General features: G+C 37.0%; 1 protein-coding gene and 1 long non-coding RNA gene across 2 annotated transcripts in view; one reads left to right on the top strand and one right to left on the bottom strand.

The window, feature by feature from the left end:
* Positions 1-395: 395 nt before the first annotated feature.
* Positions 396-25945, bottom strand: part of CEP89 (centrosomal protein 89) — a 32663-nt gene continuing 7113 nt past the window's right edge. The window contains exons 6-19 of the mRNA XM_065662629.1: positions 25817-25845; positions 24877-24931; positions 23326-23544; positions 22820-22962; positions 22416-22466; positions 21242-21325; positions 19522-19629; positions 17992-18103; positions 16142-16322; positions 15059-15226; positions 14265-14406; positions 11482-11571; positions 4532-4701; positions 396-1156 (exon numbers count right to left, since the gene is read on the bottom strand). Of these exons, the coding sequence (XP_065518701.1) occupies positions 919-1156; positions 4532-4701; positions 11482-11571; positions 14265-14406; positions 15059-15226; positions 16142-16322; positions 17992-18103; positions 19522-19629; positions 21242-21325; positions 22416-22466; positions 22820-22962; positions 23326-23544; positions 24877-24931; positions 25817-25845 (1790 nt within the window). The 3' untranslated portion in view covers positions 396-918. The remainder of the gene's footprint in view (positions 1157-4531; positions 4702-11481; positions 11572-14264; positions 14407-15058; positions 15227-16141; positions 16323-17991; positions 18104-19521; positions 19630-21241; positions 21326-22415; positions 22467-22819; positions 22963-23325; positions 23545-24876; positions 24932-25816; positions 25846-25945) is intronic.
* Positions 13338-20771, top strand: LOC136005279 (uncharacterized). The gene is made up of 3 exons (XR_010608738.1): positions 13338-14787; positions 16753-16835; positions 19573-20771. It is a non-coding gene; the product is annotated as an uncharacterized LOC136005279 (long non-coding RNA).

Below are 25945 nucleotides of genomic sequence, written 5' to 3'. Positions count from 1 at the left end.
CTGTGGGATCAAGCAGAGATTCTATGAACTTTAGCTCATTTAAAGTTTAACATAATGTTTGAATGATATGCAAATGCCAAAGCGAGTGTAGCATTTCTGCATGTAGAGGGTTGGTGCTGATGTGCTGTCCTCTGTCCTTTGAACCAGGCATTGAACACTCCTCAAAAAGGGGAGCTGGGGAAGAGGAAGCTGATGTGGCTGGGGTGTCATTCTCAGGCATTCCCTCTTCAGTGGGAGAACAGTTAAACCAATATGGAGAGTTCTGAAAATCTCACTTGTGTTTCCAAGGAATTACCAGTATGACTGAGTTTTCCCTGTGCAGTTTACTTAAGACATATTCAAAAGGGCAATTAAACTCAGAATAGAGGAGTGTGTCACGACACTCCTTGCCACACAGGCAGTAAAGATGCTTCATCATGAAGAATGAGAACAGACAACACATTTTTTTTTTTTCAACTTTGGTCATATTCCATGTGTCCTTTATTTGGTGATTTGGGAAGAATTTATTGGAGTCTGTGTTTTAGATTGAAACATACATAATAGAGATGTGTCATTTACTGCATCAGAGGCTGTCTGTCTTGCTCTTTGCTTGTTTTGCATCAAGGTATGTCTCTGTGTTTGAAGGTCAAGCTTACCAGTTTGTTAACTGGCTGTCTTTTATGTGAACTTCAAGCTGTGCCACGTTTTGCCATAACAAGGAACAGCTTTTTCTTCAAAAGCTGAAGTCCTATTTTAGGCTAAATCTACACTGCTGATGGTGCAGCTGAATAATAATACTTGGTTTTTATTCTGATGACGTTAAAAATACAATCATTTTGAAGAGGGCAGATCTTCCATTACATCTTGTGTTGCTGAAAGTCAACTTCAGGCACTGTGTTCTGTTTCTTGGCTGAGATGCATAATGCATCTTTGTTCTTATCACTGAAATTCTTGCTCAATTTCATTTTTAGTAGGGGATGAAAGTTTCACATCACAATAGCTAAAATCATGTCCATATAGTAGGTCCTTCTGAGAGCTTTCATCTAAATGTGGCTCGTGAGTTATGGCAGTGCTCCACATGTTGTTCTTTCCCTGGGATTTATATAAGAGTTCTCGCATTCTCCTGTTTTCTTTGGATGTGGATTCCCAAATGATTTCAAGTTCCCCTTCTGTTTTCCTTAAAAAAAAAAAAAAATTAAAAAAAGCTAATTTAAGAAGTGCTTTCCAGCAGTACATGATTTTGATATGTGGATAAGCAAATAATAAACTGCAGGTGAGATCTGAAATGATGATTGAAATTCATTCCCTTTTTTAAAAAAAAAAGCTCTCTAACTGTAATGATAGAGAGGCAAAGATGGGAAAAAATATCTGGCCCCATGTAGTAAGTAAGTTGGATTTAGTCACAGAATCCCAGACTGGTTTGTGCTGGAAGGGACCTTAAAGCTCATCCAGTTCCAACCCCCTGCCATGGGCAGGGGCACCTTCCACTAGAGCAGGTTGCTCCAAGCTGCATTCAACCTGGCCTTGAACACTGCTGGGGGATGGGGCAGCCGCAGCTTCTCTGGGCAACCTGTGCCAGCACCTCACAATCACATTGCAGAACTTCTTCTTAACCTCTAATCTAAATCTACCCACTGTCAGTTTAAAGCCATTCACCCTTGTCCTGTCACAACACACCCTTGTAAAAGAGCAGCACAGGCAAGGTCCAAATATCGTGACTGCCACTGTCCACTGAATCCAGGATTCATCAGGATCTGTGGGGCTGCGGTTCTGCTTCCCGAGATGGGCTTGTCTGTACCACATGCCCCTTATGGCAGGAGTCTTGCATCTCTTTGCTCCAAGGCTGAAGTGTCTGATCAGAAGGTTGCCTTGGTGCTTAGCTAATGCCTCTTTGTGAAGGCCAAATACAAGCTCCGGAAACCTTAAGGCCTTTTAAGGCATAACTTTATGGGCCGGTTTGTCTGACCACCCAAGCATAAATGAGTAAATTATGTAATGTGTGTTGGGTGTTTTTTTTCTTCATAAAAAAGGTGATTTGTCAAACATACCAGCTAACATGACTTCATGCAGTTGTTTGTTAATACTTCTAATAAAAGCATCGATTTTATGAAAAAATTGATCAGTTTTAAAAATTATCCACATGGTTAAAATTTCTTCAGTACCAAAGAAAGAGATGCTTTGGAGGTGGTGGTGTATCTGAACCCTTCTTGGAGGATTAGTTTTTAAGCAGAGTTGAGGTGCAGAATCTGAGAGCACTCACTGGTGTTGCTTTGGAAGGAGCAGTCAGAGCACACTGTTGTCAAGGGGAGTGTACTGCTGCTGACAGTCTGGTTTTCTCAACACCCAAGTTTCTTCTGAGAACAGCCCTCCCCAACCTCCTCTTACATCTTCCTGTATCTCACCAGAAATTCCCTCAGCTGTGCACAGCACTGCCATCCTTGACTATGACTACTGTGACATTACCCTGTACAGATCACAGCCCCAGAGGTAACCCTTGGTATTCTTGTTACTGGTAACCAGAGTTACCGTGCCAATACCAGCTGGTTTGCCTCTTCAAACACAAACTTGGAGAACCAGATACATACTCAGCTATAAATGTGTCCTGTTTCCAGATGTCTTTTGGAAAAAGCACTAAGTTTGTTTCTCACAGATGTACACTGTTCCCCAGAGAAGCTGTGGCTGCCCCATCCCTGGCAGTGTTTAAGGCCAGGCTGGATGAGGCTTGGAGCAACCTGCTCTGGTGGAAGGTGTCCCTGCCCCTGGCAGGGGGTTGGAACTGCAGATTCTTCTTTACAAAAGACAAGAGCTTTCTGCCCTCACTGAAGTCATCCAGCCTTAATCTCTGAGAAATGTTATTTGGGCTGGCACAAGAATTCATTTTCATCTCTCATCTAACAGTTTATTTACATAATCCTTATCACAAAGATTAACAATCTGTATTGGTGTTACAATTTTATATGTGACCTTACGGGTATGACAGCTCCTCTCCCTTGCCTCTGCATGGCTGTGAAGATTTTCTACTGTTGGCCCTCTTCTCAGGACAGTCTAAAGCAGTTCATGATTAAGGCATTTAACATCCAAAGTACAGCAGCTGTAATGATGTCCCGGTACTGCTGCTTTGCAGAAGACTTATGAAACACATTGTGACCTTAGAAAACTCGTAAAGGTAAGTGTCCTCTGAAAGAAGACCTGAAGCATTTATGAACCTGGTTTTCTACCCTGGAAGCACATTAACAACTTTGTTCATATCTGAAACGTGCCATGCAGCTAAGGAAAGGTATGTGATAATGATCACTCAGAAGATTACTCTGTAAACAATTAAAATGTCATTATCAGCCACCCAAAGAACAGAAAATGGCTTTTTATCAGTTGGTGTAGGCAAAAGGTTGCTGTGAATTTCCAATATTCTCTAGCATAAGTCTGTAATTATTGAGAAGGTTCTACAGAGCAGCTTCCAGGAAAGTAAAATTTGCGTATCTTTAGAAGCTTTAAAAGCTTTTCTTTATCTAAAGAACAATTCACAGATTCACAGAATGGTTAGGATTGGAATGGACTAATTTTGGGTGCTTAGTGAAGAAAAGTCAATTGAGCCTGAAGAGGAAAAAGGGAGTTTAGTATGCTCTGTGGAAAGTGTAATTAATTATTTGACAATCCTGTGTTATATCATTTCATTTACCTACTTTGGGGCCAGAAAGGTAAACTTTTGAAGATCCATATTATGGGACTTTGAATTATGATATATGCTACATCTAAAAAAACCTCTTTAACTATCTATTAACATGAACTCAGAAGTATGAAACACAATTAATGAAAAATCCTAAATAAAGTATTTTCAAATAAATGTGGAATAGTCAAAATAGCACTGTATAAAGTGATCAAGAGAAACTCTGCCGATATCAGGTAGATGGTACCAAACCCTGTTTTTCTACTATTCTTTGATCTATTATTTCACAATGGCTGAGATGACTTGCCAAATGACTGCTTAATTACCTCTCTTCAGTTGTAATAACTTTTTTCTGTATGCTGATAAGGTGTGATATGAAGCTTTCCACTGCCAGAAGGGAAATGTGCCTTTAAAGGACTCTATTAATACGATATTTCAACACTGACAGTCATAATCTTGTATAATCTGTTAAATTATATTTTTATTCTGCACATAGCCAATCGAAGTCACTTATTAACAGAACAGTAAGGTAAGGAAACCCATCATATGTATTCCCTTAATTTCCTACTATTCTGAAAACTGTTGAGGGGTCTGGAGGGGAAAGTGTTCAGCCTTTAGTAGAACATGCTATTAAATAATTAACATATATCTTAATAATCTATATACACACACCCCGAAGCAAAGACAAGGCTCAGATTATTAGTCTTTTTAAAAAGAAATCTGAAGAACATTAGTAGTCATCCAGAATAAATCCCTCTTTCAAAAGGTCTTGGAGCTGAGAATTAAGAGACCATACCATATCAGGCAAGAGCTGGCTGCTGTGTGCAGTTGCCTCCCCTTTTACACATCAGATCTACTTGGACTGCTCTTGCCCATGACTGATTATACCTTTTCTGCTGCAGCACTTCATCCAGGGTTTCCTGCTTGTCTTGCAACAGACGCTGAAGCTGCTTCACTTCATGCTGGTACCAAGCAGTCTTCCCAGCAAATTCTTTCTCCTGTTCAATCATCTTAAGACTGATATCTCCAAGCTTCCCAGTTGCTTTCTTTTTATATACCTGTAACAGTTGAAGATAATAGGGAAAATAGGATCATAGCAGAAATGATAACTCACTACCAAGAAAAGAAGTAGCTAGAGACAGTAATTTGCAGTTTAATCTTTACATTGGTGCTGCCTTGCTTAAATATATGAGGTAGGTTGCATTATGGTTTTATTTACCTATTCATTGATTGAAGGTGTTAAAATCATAGCTTGTTCTGCAACTAGTGTGTACAGTGCTGTATGTTCATCCTAAGAGTCAAAAGAATTAGCTGGGGGAAAAAAAAGATTTGTTTTCCAAAATGCAAAGCTATACTGCATAGCATGTGTTGCTTACCAGTTGTCCAGCAGTCATATTTATCAATACATACCATGGAAAAAGCATCTGTGTTCTATTGTTTCATCTTAATACTAAGAGGAAGAAAAGACTGGCTTCAAGTTTTAAAATATCTTGCTGCTTCACATAATAGTTCCTGCTGTTCAGTGAAGCACAAGTGATTTTGTGTTTATTGACAATAACTAACTATATTGGCCTTATCTCAAACCCAAGAAATTATTCCTTTACAAAGTGACTTTTCTTTCTGAAATCACATCCCATTGAATTACATGACAGCTGGAGGAGTTGAAAACTACAGCTTGTGTAGTTACATGTTTCTACATGCTGCTGCAAAAACAACAGGTATTATCCAATATTAGCTTTTATTCTTTTGATAGCAAATAGAATGCATAAACTGTTACTGTACTGCAGAATGTGATGCTTGACAAAACAACCCACCAAAAAAGTAACTGCTATGCTAACCTTTCAGTCTGACATTGCTGGAGGGGGAGGGAGAGGAAATAAGATATATTTACAGGCTTGATATAGGTTTGATATAGGCAAAAGGACAGAGTTTGGGGATGGAAGAACTTCCTTTAGTAAAACTGCAAACTATTTAGTAAGCTTTGAAAATACTGCTATTTATGTCTTGCTAATATAAAGTTGTATCTAAGGTGTTAACCACTAAGTTTTTATCTTCATCTGAATTGGAGCAGAAAGTTTAAGTATGCCTTTTACAGGAAGGAAAACAAAAAAAAAAAAGGGGGGGGGGGGTACTTTTTAGGTATGTGCTACAGGCTATATAATCCTTTCCACAAACTGCTTCCTTTTTAGCTCTTGTGAAATGTGTCATTTTGGAGTTTCATTTTTGGATGTACAGGATAGTGATACAGCATAGTAATTTCCTAGAAGTAATGCTAACTTCCATTGTTGTTGTGGGTTTTTTTTTCCCCTAAGCTTTCCCTGTCACTCATAAGAAAAGAAGCCTCTGCAAGTTAACCAGTCATATCACTCAAGTTTTCAGATTCCCAGAGAAGTCTTCAAAATGCAGAGTTAGACGCTTGCACTTGGAATGTTATGGAAGGATAAAGTCACCTGTTCCTTCTAAGCAAAGGGTTGCTTTGAGTTAGTCCAGAGGAAGTGCAGGAGAAAAGCTGAACTTTCAACTCTGTCAGTAAATGCCTCCTCCAGCTCCAGACCTGGAAACTTACATTCTCTATGTAGAACTTCAGCACTTCACTAAGTGAGGGGTGCCCAGGCCGCTCCCTACTTGCTGTGAGAGCCTGGTGGGGTTGGGGTGGTTCTGGACACATGGACACAACTGCTGGCACTTAGAGATCCTTCACAGCAGGCCACCTTGCAACTGCTCAAGACAACATCCTGTTAATTTTCTCTAAAGTGAAGCAGGTAGCAGTGAACAGAGTTGTGGAGATGATGATTTTAAGGAAGATGGTGACAACATGCAGCTGGAAGTGGTAGTATTTTCCTCCAGAGCTGCAGAGGGTAGTCTGCCCAAAGTCATGGCACTGCCAGTATGCAGTATGCACCCGAGATGAGGAATGATCACGGATGCAGCAGCTGGTACTGAAGCTGACATAGCTCCTGTGATGACACAGTAAGTATGGCAAAAATGCCAACAAAACACCCCATCAAAAAAGAAATTGCTATGCTAACCTTTCAGACTGAAAGCACTGAGCAGGGGGAAGGAAGTAAAATAGACATATTTAAACCTTTTTCTTTTTTGGTACACAAAAGCTTCTCTATGCATAATAATTTGCTGGTTCTGTCATGATATTGAATCCAACTACAATAGTTCAGTTGGATGATACAAATGCAGGTTTAAGTGTTTTATGACTGAAGTTAAATGATAAAGTTCCATGTGTCAAGGACTCTTATGATTATTGCTGACAGCGTATCAACTCCTAAATGCAATAATGACTATATGGGGTTTATGGTTAGTTTTCTTGCTTCCATCTTCTCCAGGGACAGACTGCAAACTAGTAAGTACTGTCTTTCCTTCCTGCCAGATGGACCAAGACTGGATACTGGTAGGAAAAAATAAGGGCAGCCTGTTTATTGAAGCTGCATGAAAATGAGGGGAGTTACAGTGGAAGATGCTAGATGAGAGGTATGTTCAGTATAAAGGTTGTTTTCTACCTACTTTTACTAAAACCTTGTTTGACAAAATTACTATAAAACAGAGATTGAGAATCCATGAAACAACTTGATATAATCTGACTTCTTTTTGACAGGGTGTCTAATTTAAAGATGAATTAAGTTTGCACTGAAAGGAAAGGAAAAGGTGCCCGATGATGAACTGGAGTGCAAAATCCATTATCAGAGATTTACTGTTCACAGTTGCAAGCCCAAAACCTTAAGTTGTCTTCCCAGAACTTGTGCTAGATGTTTGACTAAAATAATTCATGTAGGAGACAGATCTCCCTGTGTTAGCTGTCCCTTTTGCTGCTATGAGCCAGGACTCCCGATGATACAAACATTAGTTCAAGCTCATACTAAAAGAAAAACCAGTATGGAATTCTGACTGTAAAAAAAATAGTTTCGACATAATAAACCCTGGCATCCTGAAGTTCTTCACATGGATTATCAAACTGCTTGGTAATAAAAAGACTCCCCAGGGACTCCCAGTCAAAGTTCTGCCTCAGATTACTATGCTGACCATGGCACTGAGTCATATCTCTTAAATTCTCAGGATCAGCTGGACCAAGATCTCTTTTCAAAGCTATGCAAGCATGCTCCCAGAATACTGGTATCACTGCTTGGATTTCTCTACTTTGATTCCCTCCCTCTTGGGATTTATGTACTAGTGATTCAGAAAGTGAGCCTAAGATTTATGTGTGTGTGTTGCTCCCTCCAGTCTAACAGTATGTCTTGCATATGGCTTCTGCCAGTGCCTCTGCTCTTCACAAAGCTGAGATGCAGTGTTTTATCATTGGTAAATTTTTAACTGAACTATAGAACAACTTAATCACAAACTTTAACCTTTATGGACAGATAAAAATGAGTCTAGTATGATATTCATGTATTTTTGTTAAAGCCCAATAACTTGTGTGTGAATATGGGCAAAATGACAACATGGCACTATTCTGTGTTTCTTTTACTACAAAGATGGTGGTTACTATCACTTGATCCTGAAGTAAAAAATTGTATTAGACCACCATCTCGTATCTGCAAACAGAACAGATATTTGAGTGTTATTCATTAACACCCTTACCCTGCTTTTATCAAATACATTGTCAGAAACAAAAAACAAACAGTCCCATTATAAGCTAGTTCAGATTTGAGTCAAATTTGTTCTGATGTCAAAGAGAAACATTAAATATTCCACTGTACAGATTTTTCAGAAAGTTTTGAGTAATAAGAATTATGACAAAAAAGCTTGCAGTTGAATGTTAAAGGGCCAACTAAAGAACAGTTTTTGTGCTTTAATATTTTTCATGATTCAATATGCCTGAAAAATTCTGACATCAACTGAACTATATAAAGGTACAAATAAACATGATTTGTTTTCAGAATTAAAATACATACCTACATTTTGTTTCTTTAACAGAGATCCTGCAAAATAATTATCTATTTTTCCAAATACTTGTATTCCATCTTCTTGATAATACTCTACAGTTATTTTCTAAATTTCATATGGTTGTATTGATAACTTACAACTTTTTGCCCAGTGAAAGCTTTATAAAGTTTGTTTATCATAATTGCTACATCCCAAACTGAAAGTGGATATTTATAAAAAGAATCACTTTTATTTGCTATTTTAAGCACAGACAGTTTAAAATATCTAATAAAGCTGTGCACAGAAATGGCAATGTGGTTTTGGGTTTTATCTTAGCAATAACAATTACTTAGCTTTAACGACTTTCACAGTGATTCTGTGATTACAGATCTATCAGACCTTGATTTAGTTTGAGACTTCTCAATGAAAAGCAAATCCCACAGAATTTTTTGTTAATTTACTTTAGAATTCTAGAATCAGAGAATCAGCTAGGTAGGAAAAGACCTTCAGGATCATCAAGTCCAACCATCACCCCAACACTGCCAAGACCACCACTAAACCATGTCACTGAGAGCCTCATCTACAGGGGTTTTGAAGACTTCCAGGGACTCCACCACATCCCTGGGCAGGATCTTTCAATATCTGATCACCCTCTCTGTGAAGAAATTTTTCCTAATATCCAGTCTAAACCTCCCCTGGTGCAGCTCATGGCCATTTCCTCTTGTCCTATGGCTTGTTCCTTGGGAGAAGACACCAACCCCACCTCACCACAGCCTCCTCTCAGGCAGTTGTAGAGAGTGACAAGGTACCCCCTGAGCCTTCTCTTCTCCAGACTAAAACCCTCAGGTCTCTCAGCTGTTCCCCATCACACTTGTGCTCCAGGCCCTGCACCAGCTCTGTCGCCCATCTCTGGTCTCACTCCAGCATCTCAATGTCTCTCTTGTAGTGAGGGGTCCAGAACTGACCACAGGATTTGGGATGCAGCCTCACCACTGCTGTGTACAGGGGATGATCACTGCCCAGGCCCTGCTGGCTACACTATTCCTGGTACAGGGCAGGATGATGCTGGCCTTCTTGGCTGCCTGGGCACAAGCTCCTCATGTTCAGCTCCATCAGTCAGCGCCCCCAGGTCCTTGTCCATCAAGCAGCTTTCCAGACACTCTTCCCAAACCCTGGAGTGTTGCAAGGGGAGCTTCCTCCAAAAGAATTTACTAAAAGGAAAATCTCTATACCAGAAGCCCAGATCCACTTTCATGTGCCAAGCACAAGTGACCTGACCTCAGAGGGAACTGATCTAAAGGGAATGGAGCTGCCAGCTTTTTGGACGACTAGCGCCTGTGGGGTAGATGTCATGTGTTCCCAATGAAGAATGGCTGTCCCACCTAGCTGCCTTCTTTCCTCCCTTCAAATAACATCTGCAGGGATGTGAAGGAAGCCCCAGAAAATCTTCTGACACATACACAGTGAATGTCACCTGCAACAGTTTTGGATGAGCTTGTGCCTGGTGAGATACAAGGCATTTAATTCACCAAAGGGTAACCATAGAATACCTGGTTGTGTCTAAAAAGTAGAAAATACAGACTCACATTGTAGGCTCTTGGAAGTAACTCAAACCTGTAAGTTTGAAGCTTTCCTCTCCCTGTAATCTGAGTACTGTATGCTCTAATTTGCATGATATAATGTTTCTTATCTTGTATCTTGCTGAAACAGCTGAATATGGCTAAAAGCCAACGCAAATCACCCTTTTATAAGATAAGAAATAATGTAACACCCACGTTATCAAATCATATCAACCTTTCAGAAAAATTAATGCATTTAAATACTATTATCACTGGAGACAGATTACACCTAAATATGTCTTTAAGAAGAATACAAGCCACTACCTTGGTAGGAAGATGTTTTCTGTATTTAGGATGACATGAATGAGGGTGAAAACCATTTTACCATTTACCATAGCTACCATTTTATAGCTATAGTAGTATAATTAGAGAATTCTTTTATGGTAGCATTTCATGCATTTAAGTATTTTATGAAGGGTTCCTTACAAATTTGAGCTATTTTTCAGCTTATTGCTTTCTCTTAATATCTACAATTTGGTTTGCTTTCTTTGGTTTTAATTCCTGTGATGTGTTGATCCTTACAAGGGAAGCGCACAAGCAGTTGGTCTCTGTTAACACAGTAGTGCACACTTAGATGCAGGAACAGCTGTGTAGTCTTCACTGCCAAAGTGCAATGTACAGGGACTCTTTGCTTTAGGGTAAACTGCATAAACTTGACCCAGTACAAAACAGCTTTTTAAAGCAATATATGTTACTTTCTATATATGGAAACAAATGTACCAGGTATCCTTCTCCTTCCTTGAGTTTACAGTAAAAGCCATTACGGTAGCACCAAAGATGTTAAACCAAAAGTTTCAAATGTATTTCACACTACACTACAACTACACACTACAATTTGTGTTTGTTTGGAGAGCTGTGAACGTAGCTTATAATGTAGTCTCTAATGAGGCTGCATGTTTGAATATCATCTGAGTATCTAAACATCTTATGCTATGGCCACACAAAAGTATTGATGATAACTGCAGACTCGAGATGTTTTTCATTCTTCCAAATCTAATGTAATGCGTTTTAAGTTGAAGCATTAGTACAGCCTCAAAAAAGTAGCAGAGGATAACTGGGTTACACTACAGAGCAAAAATGAAACACAAATAGAGTTTTTAATTACTTTTACAACCACTACTAATTCTCCAGGTAATGGTGTAAATGTGATGACATGACAGATGTGCAGATGTACATATACAACAGAAAAAGATGTTTGTGAAAACTATAATCTATTTTGCTTTTTAAGAACTCTTTATAAAATAATCCATGAGTCTTTCATAGAACAGACACAGATTAACTACTGACTTTTCTCATTAAATAATCCAAAATGTTTTACATAACATTTAGCTTTCAGTCAGTGATTACCTTAACTTTTTCTTCCAATCTTCCCAAGCGTAGACTCCCTTGTACTATTTTGTTGAGAACACCATGATTCTCTTTTTCCAAACATTTGACCTGCAAAGATGTAGTACACATAACTATACGTAATCATTACTTTAGACAGGGCAGAGAAAAAGCATACACCAAGGAAGACAAAGCTATTCTGTTTTGAGTTACAACAGTCTAAAAAAAAAAAAAAAAAAAAAAAGAATCTTGGAAGTTATTCTAATAGTGGCTAATTAAGAAATTGTCAGTTGACTGCAAATACTATCCCATTAACAAAATAAGACTTTGGAACAGTTTATTCTGAAAGGATTATAGCTACTGACAATGTAAACCCAACCAATCCTGTGTATTTTTTCACACATGGATATGTAGGGATCCCATTTGTATGCCTGAGATTCACCATTCTTCAATTCACCCTTGGGTGAGATTTAGTACTCTGCTCTCCAAAGAACCCTTGCAATTGGCAGGGATTCACGCAAGGAATATGCCTGATGTGGCTTATAAAATGCTTCTTATTTATGAGTGTTTCCATAATTTCAAAAGCACTACATTCTCTCTCAGATATAAAATGTAATCCAAACAAAACCTGCATAAACTGTAAACAATGAAACAATTTTAAAACTGTAAGAGATTTCAACTGAATCAGCGATGTCTGACCACTTTGAATGACCCATGTCACTCCAGAGACACACCTCCTTTCACAGAAGTCACAATTTACTAGCATTGATGAAGTCATGAGCTTCTTGCTCAGTCAGTGGCATTCTGATTTACTGTGTGATGGCTGAATCATACAATATAATAAAGTACCATTTTGACAGCTTGTAATTCAGGATTATAGTTCATCTGTGCTGCGCTGCCAAAATTGATTTAATTATATTTGTTGCTGCTCTGTTTTATTGGATTTATCAGTAGGTTGTCACTGTTCCTGGAACTAGTAAAGTTAAGACTATCCATTTATATTTGTGAGGATGTGGTTACTATTTACTTCTTTTTTTTCAATCCTTATTAAGTAAGAATACAGAGTAATTAAGTGCTGTATCCTTTTGGCTCTCCCTGTTCTTCTGGAATAAATCTGCATAAAAGGAATTACTGAATTTTGAGGGGAATGGTAATACATTTTAAAACATACATCATGTTCAATAGTGGCTTTTCATAATAATTAGGGTTTGGTTCTGCTTAAATTTTGTCTTTGTTTGTTTTCTAGGCCTTATTATTAGACAACGTTATCAGATTACCTGACTACAAGACACCTGCCATCTACCTTTTTGACAAGGAACATTTTAAGTTCAGTGATTAGAAGTAGAAACAGATTGCTCTGATTCAGCTCTACCAGGCAGCAAAGTAAACTGAGTATTTAAAGGTTTTACTGACACTAGACTATTTCAGTAGAAAAAGTCCGTCTCGGAATATCTCTACTGTCAGCCCAGACACAGTGAATTCATAAAAAAACCCCAAGACTTGTGTGCTGTTTAGTTTCTAAGCCACAAGATGGAGAAATAATGGACAGCAAATAAGCTTGGATCATCATCATCCCCACAGGACAATGTTATCCTGAAGGAACAAATGAATTCTGTTTTGCATGACAAGACTGAATCAGTTTACACTTGTCTAAAGAAAGTTTTGGCTGTAGTTGACTCCATTTTGGGCTGTTTTCCAAAGACCTACAGTGAGCTCTCTGCACATACATGAAATAATTTTCTAGTGTGTACTTCCAGGTGCAGGTTTCAGAAGGGAAAACTATGATGTCAGATACTGCACACTGGCAAAGACAGAGTTTACACTGTCATGTGGTTACAAAAGTTATGTTAAGACATTTCCTTCTGAAACAGGCTTTTACTGCTAAAAGTATTCTGAACATCTACTAGGGTGTTATTAAGCACACCACATGAATTGCATTCCACACGTGGTATGCCGAATATTTGAAGGTAGATATACCAGAGACTTACAGATAAGAGCCAGTTCCCCTAATTCCTAGGGGATGTTTATTGTGCCTAGTTTCACAATCCTAAAGTCCACTTAGCAGTGGCCAAGGATTTGAGTTGTTCCTCTTATAGAATTAGGAATTAACTACTACGGAATCTTTTTACCCAACACTGATGACAACTTTTGTCTACTACTTGAACAACAGAAGCTAAAGAGGCTTTGTTTTAACAAAGTTTTGTGAAATGGTTTCCAGACCAATTTAAAGACAGAGTGCCAATAAGTAAAATTGAAACCGTATCCAACATCTTGTAAAGGAAACAGTGTGCTTCTAAAAAGCCCAGCAATTTCCAAGTTGTCCCAAACCTCAACCAGTCTGTCAAAATGACCGCTCACCAAAAATGAGCAATAATGTGCACTTGGATCCACAGTAGAAGGTCCATACAGATCACTTCAAGGATAATTTACTTTTAGATTCAGAAATACATATTAAAAATTTATGATTGTGTGCTATTTTTCTAATGTGTAGCTTCAACAACTGAAGCCAATTTCTAAAGTCAGGTTAAAAACTCTTTTAAACTTTATATATACCACTGCAGATACTAATGCTGATGCTTAATTATGTTATCTCCAGAAATTAGGGTAGCTGTTTTTAACCACTCTTCTAGAAAATAATCTTTTGCTGCCCCTATCCTGTTTGCAAAAGTCTATTTAAATAGCTAAATCCCTAAACTGAAATTATAGCTTTCTTCGATAATTTAAATTAACAATTAGTTGTGCCAGTAGGGTAATAACTGTGTGAAATATCAATTAAGCAATATTAATTATTTAAAGGTAATTACCAAAAAAATAAGATGATCACGTTCCTGAGTTATCTTCTCCACCAAACCAATAAGGTTTGTTAGATATAGATGAGCTGCAACTTCTTTTTCTGTTGCTTCCTCCAAGTGCACTTTCAAAAGATCTATTTTTTTCTTTAATTGTCTATAAAATTAACAGAAAAAGGGAAATCTTCAGATTGGGAATTAATAGCGGCATAAAAAGAACTTGTATTGCATGTGCAAATTAACTTGCACATGTCTCAATCAAATATACTGTTAAAAACATATTGGATAAAATATCTGTAATGCAAAAGTATGATTTCCCATTTCTGGGGGCTGTTTTTCTTTACAATATATTGTGTGAATAACAGTAACAATGATTCAAAAAAACAACTTGTGCAAAGGCTACAAGCTCATATTTAAAAAAAAAAATAACAGTAATATTGAAGAAAAAAAGTTTTACTTTTTGAAGTACTGAGCCCAACGCTGAACGACTCAGGTGAGCGAGAAGGTCTGCAGATACTGTAACACCCTGTTTTTTCAGGTGAGTACATAAATGACAATTGCTATAGCTGACTGTTAGCATTAAACATATATTCTTAATTTGCATGTGGAATTAGAAAAGTGTGTATAAAAAACTTATGAAGTTTTTGGAAAACAAGATGTGACAACGATGTGTTTAGGAAACGTTTTCTTCTGTAATAGGTAAAAATTACACCCTGTGAGATGTCAGACAATGTTTTTACAGATATTTCTGCTGCTGCCTTTAGAAATACAACATATTTCTATATAAGAAAAAGAGAATGTGGTATGACCTGTTTGTCTTTTGTGTCATCTGCATCTCAGTTTCCAAGATCTTGTTGTCAGCCATGAAGTTGTTCTTCTCTAAAAGCAGTTTCTTGTTCTGAGCTTGCAGTGATGCTATCTTTCCCATCAGATCTTCCACCTCACACTGCTTTTTCTCCTGCTCCTGTTGTAAATGGCTGCAAAAACCAACAATGTACAACAGGCATCATATACAGACCTGCTTCACTAAAAACTAAAAAGCTAAGTTACAGTAAGATACCCATGTTGAAAGTATGAAAAAGATGCACTGGGAACATTTAATGTTCAGTGGTGACATCAAAAGAGAGGAACTACAATCTCATATGATCTCAAATAATGAATGAAGCATAATGGAAACAGAATTACTAGAATAATTAACCTGGACTGCAACTGAAATAGAATTTAAATTATGAAAATATCCTGTATAGTCCAGATGCATTCCCTTCCTCATTTTTCCCAAAGAAATTACTAGCAATGCCAAAACACAAGGTCTGAGAACTTTCCATGAAGACATTTTACCAACAGTTTGCTTTTGAAAGCAAACAAATTTACAGGATGTCTATAGACAAATATTACTTTACAGATCACGCTGCACGACAGCACGTTTGCATTGTGCTGTTTCGTGTTATTTCCATATTGTAAAGACTGGAGAAACTTTGTATTTTTAGTTTAGAATTTCAGGATCCTTCAGACATTTTCCTAAAGATGGAAACAAAAGAACAAGAGCTTTTTATAGAATAGTGTTGATAGAAGTAAACAAATTTGACAAAAACTGTATTTTTAATGCCTCCTCTTCCACTCTTGATAAAGGTACATTTAGAAGTATGTACTCTTATGGTAGAAACATTTCTACTGATGTCTCCAGATCTGGGATTTCCTCCTGTAAATTTAGTTGTCTATAAAAAGCACAACAGTATTTTTTGAAGTACTTTCCTTACACTTTGAAGTTACCTTCCTAGATTACCAGCATATGTTTCTATTGTCCTCTTATCTACAGAGTCATGAGTATGCATATCTGTTCAAGTGGATGCTTTGTGGAACTGCTTCTCCATGCACCCTACATAATACCATACCTTTTTAAATCATTCACCAAAGCAAAGTGATCCTCTTCCGCTATTCTGCTATTCAACTTGGCTTTTAGCTCTTCACAAGTAGAATGTAAAGCTTCCAGCTGCTTCTGGTACTCTGCTATCTCTTTTTCTTGACTCTGTTTCTTATCTTCCAAGATCATTATCTGTTTGGTCAATTTTGAAGCTTTAGGAGGAAAAAAATCCCATAATTGAGCACTGTAGAACTAAATCAACTAATTCAACTCCAACTACACCAGTAATATGTTAATTCCCAGTTGCTCACAGTATTCTGAAACAGTGGATTTGTCAGTTTGTTTTGTATTTTAACAGTTTAGTTTGGTGTGGTGTGTGGTGTGTGTCCCCCCCAGTCCTCTCCCAAGCAGTTTGTTTTGGAAAAGTGCCAAAGCTTTAAGACTGCTTCTTTTGAGGGCTATAAGCTATTTGCTCACTGAAATGTCATTTTACTCTCAAAAATCCTATGATTCAGACTTCGTTTATTCAGGGAAAGAACCTAAAACAGAACATGACTTTTGTAGCCTAGTAGGTAGAGCACACATTTCAAAACTGCCTAGTTTCTGTCCACTGATGTCTGAGTTTTTCCTTATGTATTTCAGTCACCAAATACGCTGCCAAAACAGTTATAGGAACTGAATGGAAGATGAGGGTCCTTGTTACCTTATAAGAACTCCAGCAACAGGTAACAAAATCTGTCAGTGTTTCCTAGCGATGTTCTGACAACTCGTACCACATCGCTATTTGAGATTTGGAAAGAGGAACACCTGATTTTGGGTCATTGTCCTTTGGGCTTGGATTTGAATAGTTATCTTCTAAACACAGGTGGAGATATATATATATATATAGATACAGATACAAAACTAAACAAGAAACTCAAGAAACTTTAAATGCAGAAAGGAAATTATTTATGAAATTAGGTGGCAAATGAATAAAAAAAATTCAGCAGTGGAGTTTCACCACATAAGTTCATTTAATAAAATTGTTCTCATCAGTGACTTACATGAATCTAGCATACTAAACATTTTTCAGAACATCCTAATCTGTGAATATAAATTAAATTTTGCTTTTTAAACTTCACTAAGAAATCTTACTTGCAGTTTTGGGATTTTAAATTATAACACACTGGTTCTCTTTCTAATATCAAGTCAGACTAATTAAGAACTGGTATCCAGAGGAATCTGTCACTGCAAAAAATAATTATCAGCAGAAAAATCAATCTCAGTCAAGAAATAATATTTACAGGCAAGACAAGAAATGGCTAGTGTTCTGAATTCAGGCAAGTACAAATCTCTGATAAAAAAAGCAACAGATAACAGACTATTATTTGAGGATGCATGTAAATTTAAGCAGTATCAAATTATAAAAGTGTACAATCAAATACTGGTACATATAATTAACTATATTAAGCAATAAATATTGGTTACAAAGCAGAAAATTAAAAAACCTACAAATTCTAAATTGAAATTTAAATAAGTAAATACCCCACAAATACCCACCTGTAAAATTTAAAGTGCTCTTAAATTCTGAAAAGGAGCATATTGCTGTTTAACAGTTCTTGTCACATCTTCAGAGGAAACAGATCAAACACGAGTATACTGTAGAGTGTCAATAGGTGATACTGACATTTCTTCTCAGTATCAATTGACATCTGAGAGCTTCATTTCATATTAGAGTTACCTACACTCAGCAATGCTTTGTAGCCATATATGAAGTTGAAAAAAACACAAACCAAACCAACCCAACACACCTTGCCCACAAACTCCTCATCCCGAAACAAAACTAAACTTGCAGAACCATCTTTCGTGTAGCTAAAATCACTAGCAACTCAAGCACTTTACCTTCTTGAACATGCTGTCTGTGAGTATCTTTTGCTTTAGCTTGTTGAATTTTGAGCTGCTTCATCAACAATCCGTTTTCTTCCAAAACCAGCTTGGCTTGAGTTTGCAGCTGCTGCCTGCAGTGACAACCAGCTTATAAACTAAATATAATTCAAATATTAACTTATGTCCAAAGAGAAAACGCTAATGGCTTCCAACAGTGTGAAGTTACAAAATCATATTTGAACCTCTTTAAAGAACAAATTACCCTAAGTGAAACAGTCCCAGCTTTCTCAGACTTCTCTCATATGAGACAATTAAAGCTACATAATGGTGCCAGATGACTTGGAGACAGCTATGTGACTACTAAGTGAATCAGATTTGTTTTCAAAACACAAACCTGATACCTTTTTAACATCCTATTTAACCAAAACTATACAGAAACTAAATACTTCTATAGTTCTGCTTGGGGAGGCTCTCACTGACAATTGATGTTATTGGTTAAACCTGCAGAGATTAAGACTGGAAGAGACATACTGAGTCATGAAGTTCTCCTAGTGTAGACTCAGTGTCATATGGTCCCTTCCATACAATTACCACCTGCATAATCAGTGCAGTAAGAATGTTTATGTTCACTGCTCACAGTGGATGCTATTGAAAAACCTGTTACACTGGTTAAGAATCCTCTTCCAGTTTCCACGTTATGTTTGCTTATGGTGAATGAACACCCTCTTGTTCTAGACTCTGCCCTCAGTCCTATAAAAGCAGCTTACATAGTTCTTTGTATGCCTCCTGTTCCTGATGTGCCTACAGAAAGCAACATTGTCCTTTCTCAGCTCTTGTTTGCTAAACAAGAAAGGCAAATCTCTCTAAACTCCAAATAAAAGTGGCCCTCCTTTTCCTTGGCTACAGCACAAACCCTTTCAGCTTTGTTTCCCTGTACTTATATATGGATGACTGGGACTCTCCAAATTTCCACATAATTGTGTGGTTATTGCCCAGCCTCTACTAGAAGGATCTATTCTAATATTCCCCAGGACTAGACTGCCCTTTTTTTCGCCCTTTACAGCTGTTGCCCCAAAAAGTTCACAATCATCTTGTGATGAACCAGTATGACCAGTCTCTTCTCCATCTCAGTTACTAACTGACCTAGGTAAATTGTTAATAAGTGTCATAAATATTTTATACAATTTAATTTCATTATGTTTGGAAGATTCTTCTAATGCCCTATTCCAATGAAAAACTGAGGCACATTCCTACTATTAATAAAAGTATAAAAGTTAAGCATGCAACCTGCAAGCTCTGGGACAGAATTACATGGGCTTCAGGTGCAAAACTGCACATTCGCTATTTAATCTTTATTGCAAAATTATTCCAGGCATTGCAGATCAGCACAGCCCATACAAGCCATAATCATGACCCTATTAACTCTTCAGCAAAACTTAATTTGCTCTAGGGGAACAGATTTTTTTCCTTAAGGGCTGTCTTAAAAGTTTGCATGCAACAAGTGAAATAATGAGTAGGTTTTGAATTGATTTTTATTAATATTACTTGCCATTCTGTAGGCGTAATAAAGTTATTTTTATTTAATTGTTCATGCAGGTCTTCATTCTCCTTCACCAACTTTTCAACTTGAACTTTAAAATTCTTCATATCATTCTGGAAAAGAAAGAAATCCACATAAAATTCTTTAGAAGTATTCTGTTTTGATTTTTACATCAACAAAACTTATAAATATACATGCCTGTGTGCCTTCTAATTCTGTTAAAAACATAAAAACATGCTACAGGTTGGGCAGAGAAAAGATTCAAAGCAGTCATGCTGAGAAGAACTTGGGGGTGTTGGTTGATGAGAAAATTAACATGAGCTGGCTTCAGTGCACGCTTGCAGCCCAGAAAGCCAAGTGTATTCCGGGCTGCGTCAAAATGAGTGTGATCAGCAGGTTGAAGGAGGTGATCCTGCCCCTCTACCCTGCTCTTGGAAGACCTCACTTGGAGCATTGTGTGCAGTTCTGGTGTCCTCAACATAAAAAGGACATGGAACTGTTGGAACAAGTCCAGAGGAGGCCACGAGGATGATCAGGGGACTGGAGCACCTCCTGTATGAAGACAGGCTGAGGAAGTTGGGGCTGTTCAGCCTGGAGAAGAGAAGGCTATAAGGGTGCTTGGGGATGGACTCTTCACAAGGGACTGCAGTGATAGGACAAGGGATAATGGGTTCAAACTTGAACATGGGAAGTTTAGATTGTACATAAAGAGGAAGCTCTTTATTGTAAGGGTGGTGAGGAACTGGAACGGGTTGCCCAGGGAAGTTGTGAATGCTCCATCCCTGGCGGTGTTCAAGGCCAGGTTGGACAGAGCTTTGGGTGGTATGGTTTAGTGGGAGGTGTCCCTGTCCATGGCAGGGGGGTTGGAACTAGATGATCTTAAGGTCCTTTCCAACCCTAACTATTCTACAATTCTATGATATTCTCTCTATTCACCTTTAATTCAGATGTGCATACTTCACTTCTAAATGGCTTCCACCTAGTAATATTTGATTAAAAATAATATAGATATTTGAATTGTGTCACATTTTTGCCAAGTGTCAGTTGAGTTAACCAAGTTGTAGATCCTTAAAATACGGATTTTAAAAAATAAATTCTGGAAATTGCTAGATGATACTATATATTATCAATATGAACAACATGAATTTCAATATGGTAGGATAATACAATGAATTTACAGTAATATAAAATGCTTGATGTTTCCTGCTCATTATATGGTTTAAATTTTTTAAGGAAATAAACTAATTTGAAAACCTATGGCAGCTCTTCTCTGAAGCAAATCACTCTGAAGCAAATTTTTCAAAGACTCACCCACAAAAAAGTACTTCTAAGGAGCAAGAAGAGTACTCATTCCTGAAATAGCTGTAAATAAATATTCTTCTACCACAAAATCCACAGGCCTGTAACTGGAAAAACAGCTACACAGGGCACTGAATCCCCTGTTATGAATTAATCGCAATAGTAAATTCCTTCTACCACTGACTGTGTTTATGTCTTACTTTATTCAGAGAATCCAATTCTTGTACATGCCAGTGCAGTGCTTGCTTCTATATCTAAACAGGCTGTCAAAAAAGGCAGGTCAAGTAGGATAAGACAGTACAGTAACTATGCATGGAAAAGTAAAACAAAGTCACTTTTGAGTCAGAAAACACCTTTGACAAAGACCTTAAAAAATTTTCAGGAATTTATTTCTACTGTAGTGTAAATGTGTAAGTGGCAACTTGCCTCGTGTTCTAGATGTAAATCTTCCTTTTCCCTTATTCTGTCTTCATAAGCCAACAGAAGAGGTGACAAATACTTCATATCCAACTAAAAAAAAAAAAAAAAATCAAAAAAATCAATCCATATAAATCAATCACAAACCACAATCTTACCAATATTTTTTACTATTTCTCCTGTTATGAATTGTTACTTTTAAAAGCTATTTTTATATATACCTTGCAGACAAAAGTGCAGGGCTTATACAAACATGCAGACCACTACATGCAAAATAATGCCGCAGAAGCACTTCATAACACCACTTCAGGGACAAGCTTTGGAAAGTACAAGGCTGGATGCTATGCCTGCACACTTGACTAAGAAGCAGCTATTACTTATATATAAAACAGCAGAATATATATGCAAATGAATATGAAACCAAGCTGAGAATACAGTTAATAAATAATCTAGCCCAAATTTATTATTAAGTAGAAAAGGAATTTTTACACTCTCAAACCTGCATCTTTAAAACTAAATACATATGTACATACTTCTTGGGTATTATATATAGCTAGAAAGGCAGAGCAGAAAGAGGACTTCCCTATTTCTGTACAGTTCTGAATAACGACAAGAAGGGAAAATTTAAGATCTGATTAGCACGTCAAGGAAAAATTGTTTCACATATTACAAATTCAATTTCACAGACTATTTGTCTTCTCCTTGCCAGAAATTCATAAGCACCTGGGAGACCCATGACCATTCCTACCATGGGAATCACTGAAATATGCTATTTTCTTTTAGTATCATCTTAAAAATAATCACAACATTATTAAGAAGATTAACAACTAAGAAGATTAACAATTTAATGATATTCCTTGAAGCAAACTGTATGCTAGACAATACTAAGGGAAGATGAAAGCTGGTACTTATGATTCTCAGGGTAACAGGACTTCTACTTAATTTACATTCAGTACTTCAAAGTCGGTGATTATACACAGTCTGGAGCTGCATACTTCATTGCAAAGTTCTGACGTACATCTTTTTTATGCAACAAACATGAATGTTTATGATGTTGTACTTGTATGTGATGGTTCAGCAGAGCAACTAAGTAATACCCTGAATATTTTAGATCCTGTAAACAAATTCTACTACTTTAGTGAGAAAGGAATGAGCAGGTAAGTCAAAATATTACTTTACTTACCAGCCATGGTGGTGGTGGTCCTTTCATGGGTAAACTTTTCAGTTTTAGATGCTAAAGGAGATTTTTAAAAAGATACTGAAATTATTTCCTGCTCTTTGAAGCAACAACAACTGTCCATTGCAATCACAAGTATTACCCCAAACAAGCTTATATTTCTAATTACATGTGTTGCATATGTAATACACACTCAACAAAAGTCACCAAAACTGGAAGTTCAGTATATTAATACAGGAGAAAGTCTAACTTCTTACAAGTTAGATTTAATGATAAATGCTTATTTTAAATTTCAGAAAAAGCCTATACTATTTGGCCGATTTGGAGTAAAGAGTCTTAAAAATTCAAGGATGTATCAAAGGACAATGGGACACTTCAGTACAAAGTGCTTTTATAACCAAGACTCTTACCTCTTCTTGGGCCAATGGCCTGAATTTAGTTTGATAGCGACTTAATTCTACATTTAAACGATGAACCGTCCTTTTCAAAGCATCATTTTCATCTATCAGTTCTTGTGCTTGTTGCCTGAGAGAAAGCAATTCGGTAGCCTCCTCTATCAAAACAAGCATCCAACAAGAAATTTCAATCAAAATCCAAGGAATGTTCACAATAATTTGTAAGGAAAAAACCCTCAGCAAGCTAGAATCATAAGAGAACTTCTCTCAAAATACTGAAATGAAATAAGCCCATGAAAAAATATTAACAAGAAAATATTACATTTCAAACCACCAACTAATTCTTTTTCATGACCATGTAAGTATTCCTTGACAAAATTTTTATACATGTAGAAAATACTGTTCGGAAAATACTGACTTGAGCAAGTATCTGTGCAGAGTAAGTGAAAACCTACTACTGCAGGAATAGCTTGTAAGATATTAGAAAAATCAAACAATGTAACTGCATATGTTTCTCCCACCTTCTCTATGTGACTTCTCTGCAGCTTCTTTAAGTCTTGTGTTTTCTTCTTTTAGTCTCTTCAGCTTTAATTGCTGTTCTTCCATTTGCTGTTTTGTTCCCTGAAATTGCTGGACTATAGCCTGGTATGCCTTGTTCAAAGACCAGTTTTCTTGTTTTAATTCTCTGAATTTCTCTTTACTCATATTTTCCTGTGCTTGTCTTGCCCGTATAGACAAATCTGTAATGCCATAGTACAATGTATTTAAATAGTTTTCAGACTATGAGTTTCAGCAAGTTGTAATACTTATTTCCTAATACTAGCAGTATGTGTGAATGATACCTGTAAGACATTAATCAGCTCATAGCTCCCAGAAGATAAGGCCAGAAAGAATGAAAAAGTGGGTGTGGAAAGAAAGCTACGTAGTAGAGTGGCTGAAAGCTCCCACTTTTTGTTTCAGATACTGAAAACATTCCTTCCTTAAAGGGAAAAGAAAGTGTCAGCAGATCTCCCTCTCCCTAGCACCAGTGACTAGAGAGGTAAGACAGAAATACCCACTGAATTGTATGCACCCTGCATGGACCAGTCAGTCCTCTTGATCCCTCCTTAGTTTTATCCCCTATGCAATGAAAGCTTTGCCCTCCTTCTCACTGTTCAGGCTTCAATGATCTGTTACTGAACAGAAGTTACTTAACAGTCCTTACAGAAGTAAAACAAAATCATCTGCAAAATCATGGATATACTTGTTGCATCAGTAATAACAGATCACACATTCAAATTTTTCTTTCATCTGTGTGGGCAGAAAAGCTTATTAAAACGAAGGCTGAGATTCTATCTACCCTCACCATCAGACTTTTAAGAGTCAGCATTACCTAGTAGCATGTAGCTGTGAATATATCTTAGTATAGAACAGATCCCTAGTAAAGAATATATATAGTTTGGAGCTATCTCTTGTAATTGATGACATATGACAGCTTAATGTGTTTAGTAGTATTTCAGGCACTTACAGTCACTGTAAACTTCCTGTGGGAAGGCACAGGATACTTGGACAGCACAGAAATACACAAAACCCTAGTAACTCATGACATATCCCATCCATGTGACACACAAAGCTCAGAATGTGCTCTGCCTGGAATTGTTACATGGATGCAGTAACACACAAATAAGGCATTAGACAGACCATGCATCTGCTATCACTGTATGTTTACCACTTTGGTTGCAATGGAATACTTAATAATGGTGACATCCTCTAGTGTAGATGAAACTTAACTGATTGGAGAGTTCTAGTCTGACTTTAGTACATCATTTCACAATCATTTATTTAAAATTTCAAAAGTCACTCAGATTGTAAAATCAAAGCAAGTCTAAAACACCAAACAAAAATCCTGGAACTACTGTTTCATACATATGACAGAGCACTTAGCACTTTCTCACCTCCTGTACAGGAGAACTGCTTCCCCTTCTTCCCCCAGTTTAGGCTTAGAGAATACAAGCAGGAAAATATACTTTTTTATATATATGCATAGTATTAAAGTGAAGACATGTAGTAAATAATAGAAAAATCAGAAGTACCTGGGGATGGCGGAGGTTTTCCACGTATCAGATTTTCAGGTAAGGATTTTTCTTCCTAGCAGAGAAATAAAGAATTAGATAATCTGCTTTAAAAGTTACTTTCTGAAGTACTCTGAACAGCATCACTGCTGGAGAATTTACGAAACAGAACTTTTGAAGCAGTTTGTTTTATATCAACAATTTCCCATTTATGCATTTTTACATCATTTTGTCACTCATCACTGCCATCAGTCACTTGTGGACACTTGAAACTTAGTATTTTTCTTTAGATGTACAGTCCTCAAAACAATTTTATCACTGACATAGAAGATACATAAGCATAAAGCTTCTTGACCAAACAGGATGGATAATAGCTCCCAATTGTCAGTTTGTATAAAATAAGACCTTAGGAGAGTAAATTATGACATGAACTGTCAGTCCCTAACTGTGACTCAGTGAATAAATTAAAATGTAAAATATATGTGGTCAAGGACTTGAAGAAAGAAAGTGACCTTAACAATGGAAGAACTGACCATTTTTGTAAATAATGTTCTAGCAACCTGATCTAGGAAATGAAACAGCTTTTTCAAGCTTACGAAAGCACGCAGATGGGCCCAGCTGGAAAACCAGATAAAAATTTGCTGAGGCCAGGCTTAAACTTGAAAATTAACAGTAAGAGTTATCTCTTGCTATATAACATGATGTCTTTCACTCTCAGTTTCATTCTTTCACATGAAGAACAACAGACGATATATTCAAAAATGAATTAACAAACCCCAACTTTTACACGGCCTATTTACCTACACAGTCGTACTTTTTCAAAAGGAATTATTAGCCATTCTTGTACTCAAAAAGAAAAATATTCCCTAGTAGCAATAAATTAATTTTCTTTTAAGTGACTGTGAACTATCAGCTCTTCATTACACTCTTTTCCCCAGAATTTACAAATTAACCTTCTTACCTTTAAATTCAAGCCACGATGTTGGTCTTCTGCCAAATTAAAACAGATTTTCCAGTCAATTAAAAAAAAAGGCATTTGTAAGTCTTTAAACTGTAAGGGTTCATATGGATATGTAACCATACATATACT

The sequence above is a fragment of the Lathamus discolor genome, chromosome Z (assembly GCF_037157495.1).
Source record: "Lathamus discolor isolate bLatDis1 chromosome Z, bLatDis1.hap1, whole genome shotgun sequence".
Lineage (NCBI taxonomy): Eukaryota > Metazoa > Chordata > Aves > Psittaciformes > Psittacidae > Lathamus > Lathamus discolor.
This window is presented reverse-complemented; position numbering and strand designations above follow the sequence as displayed.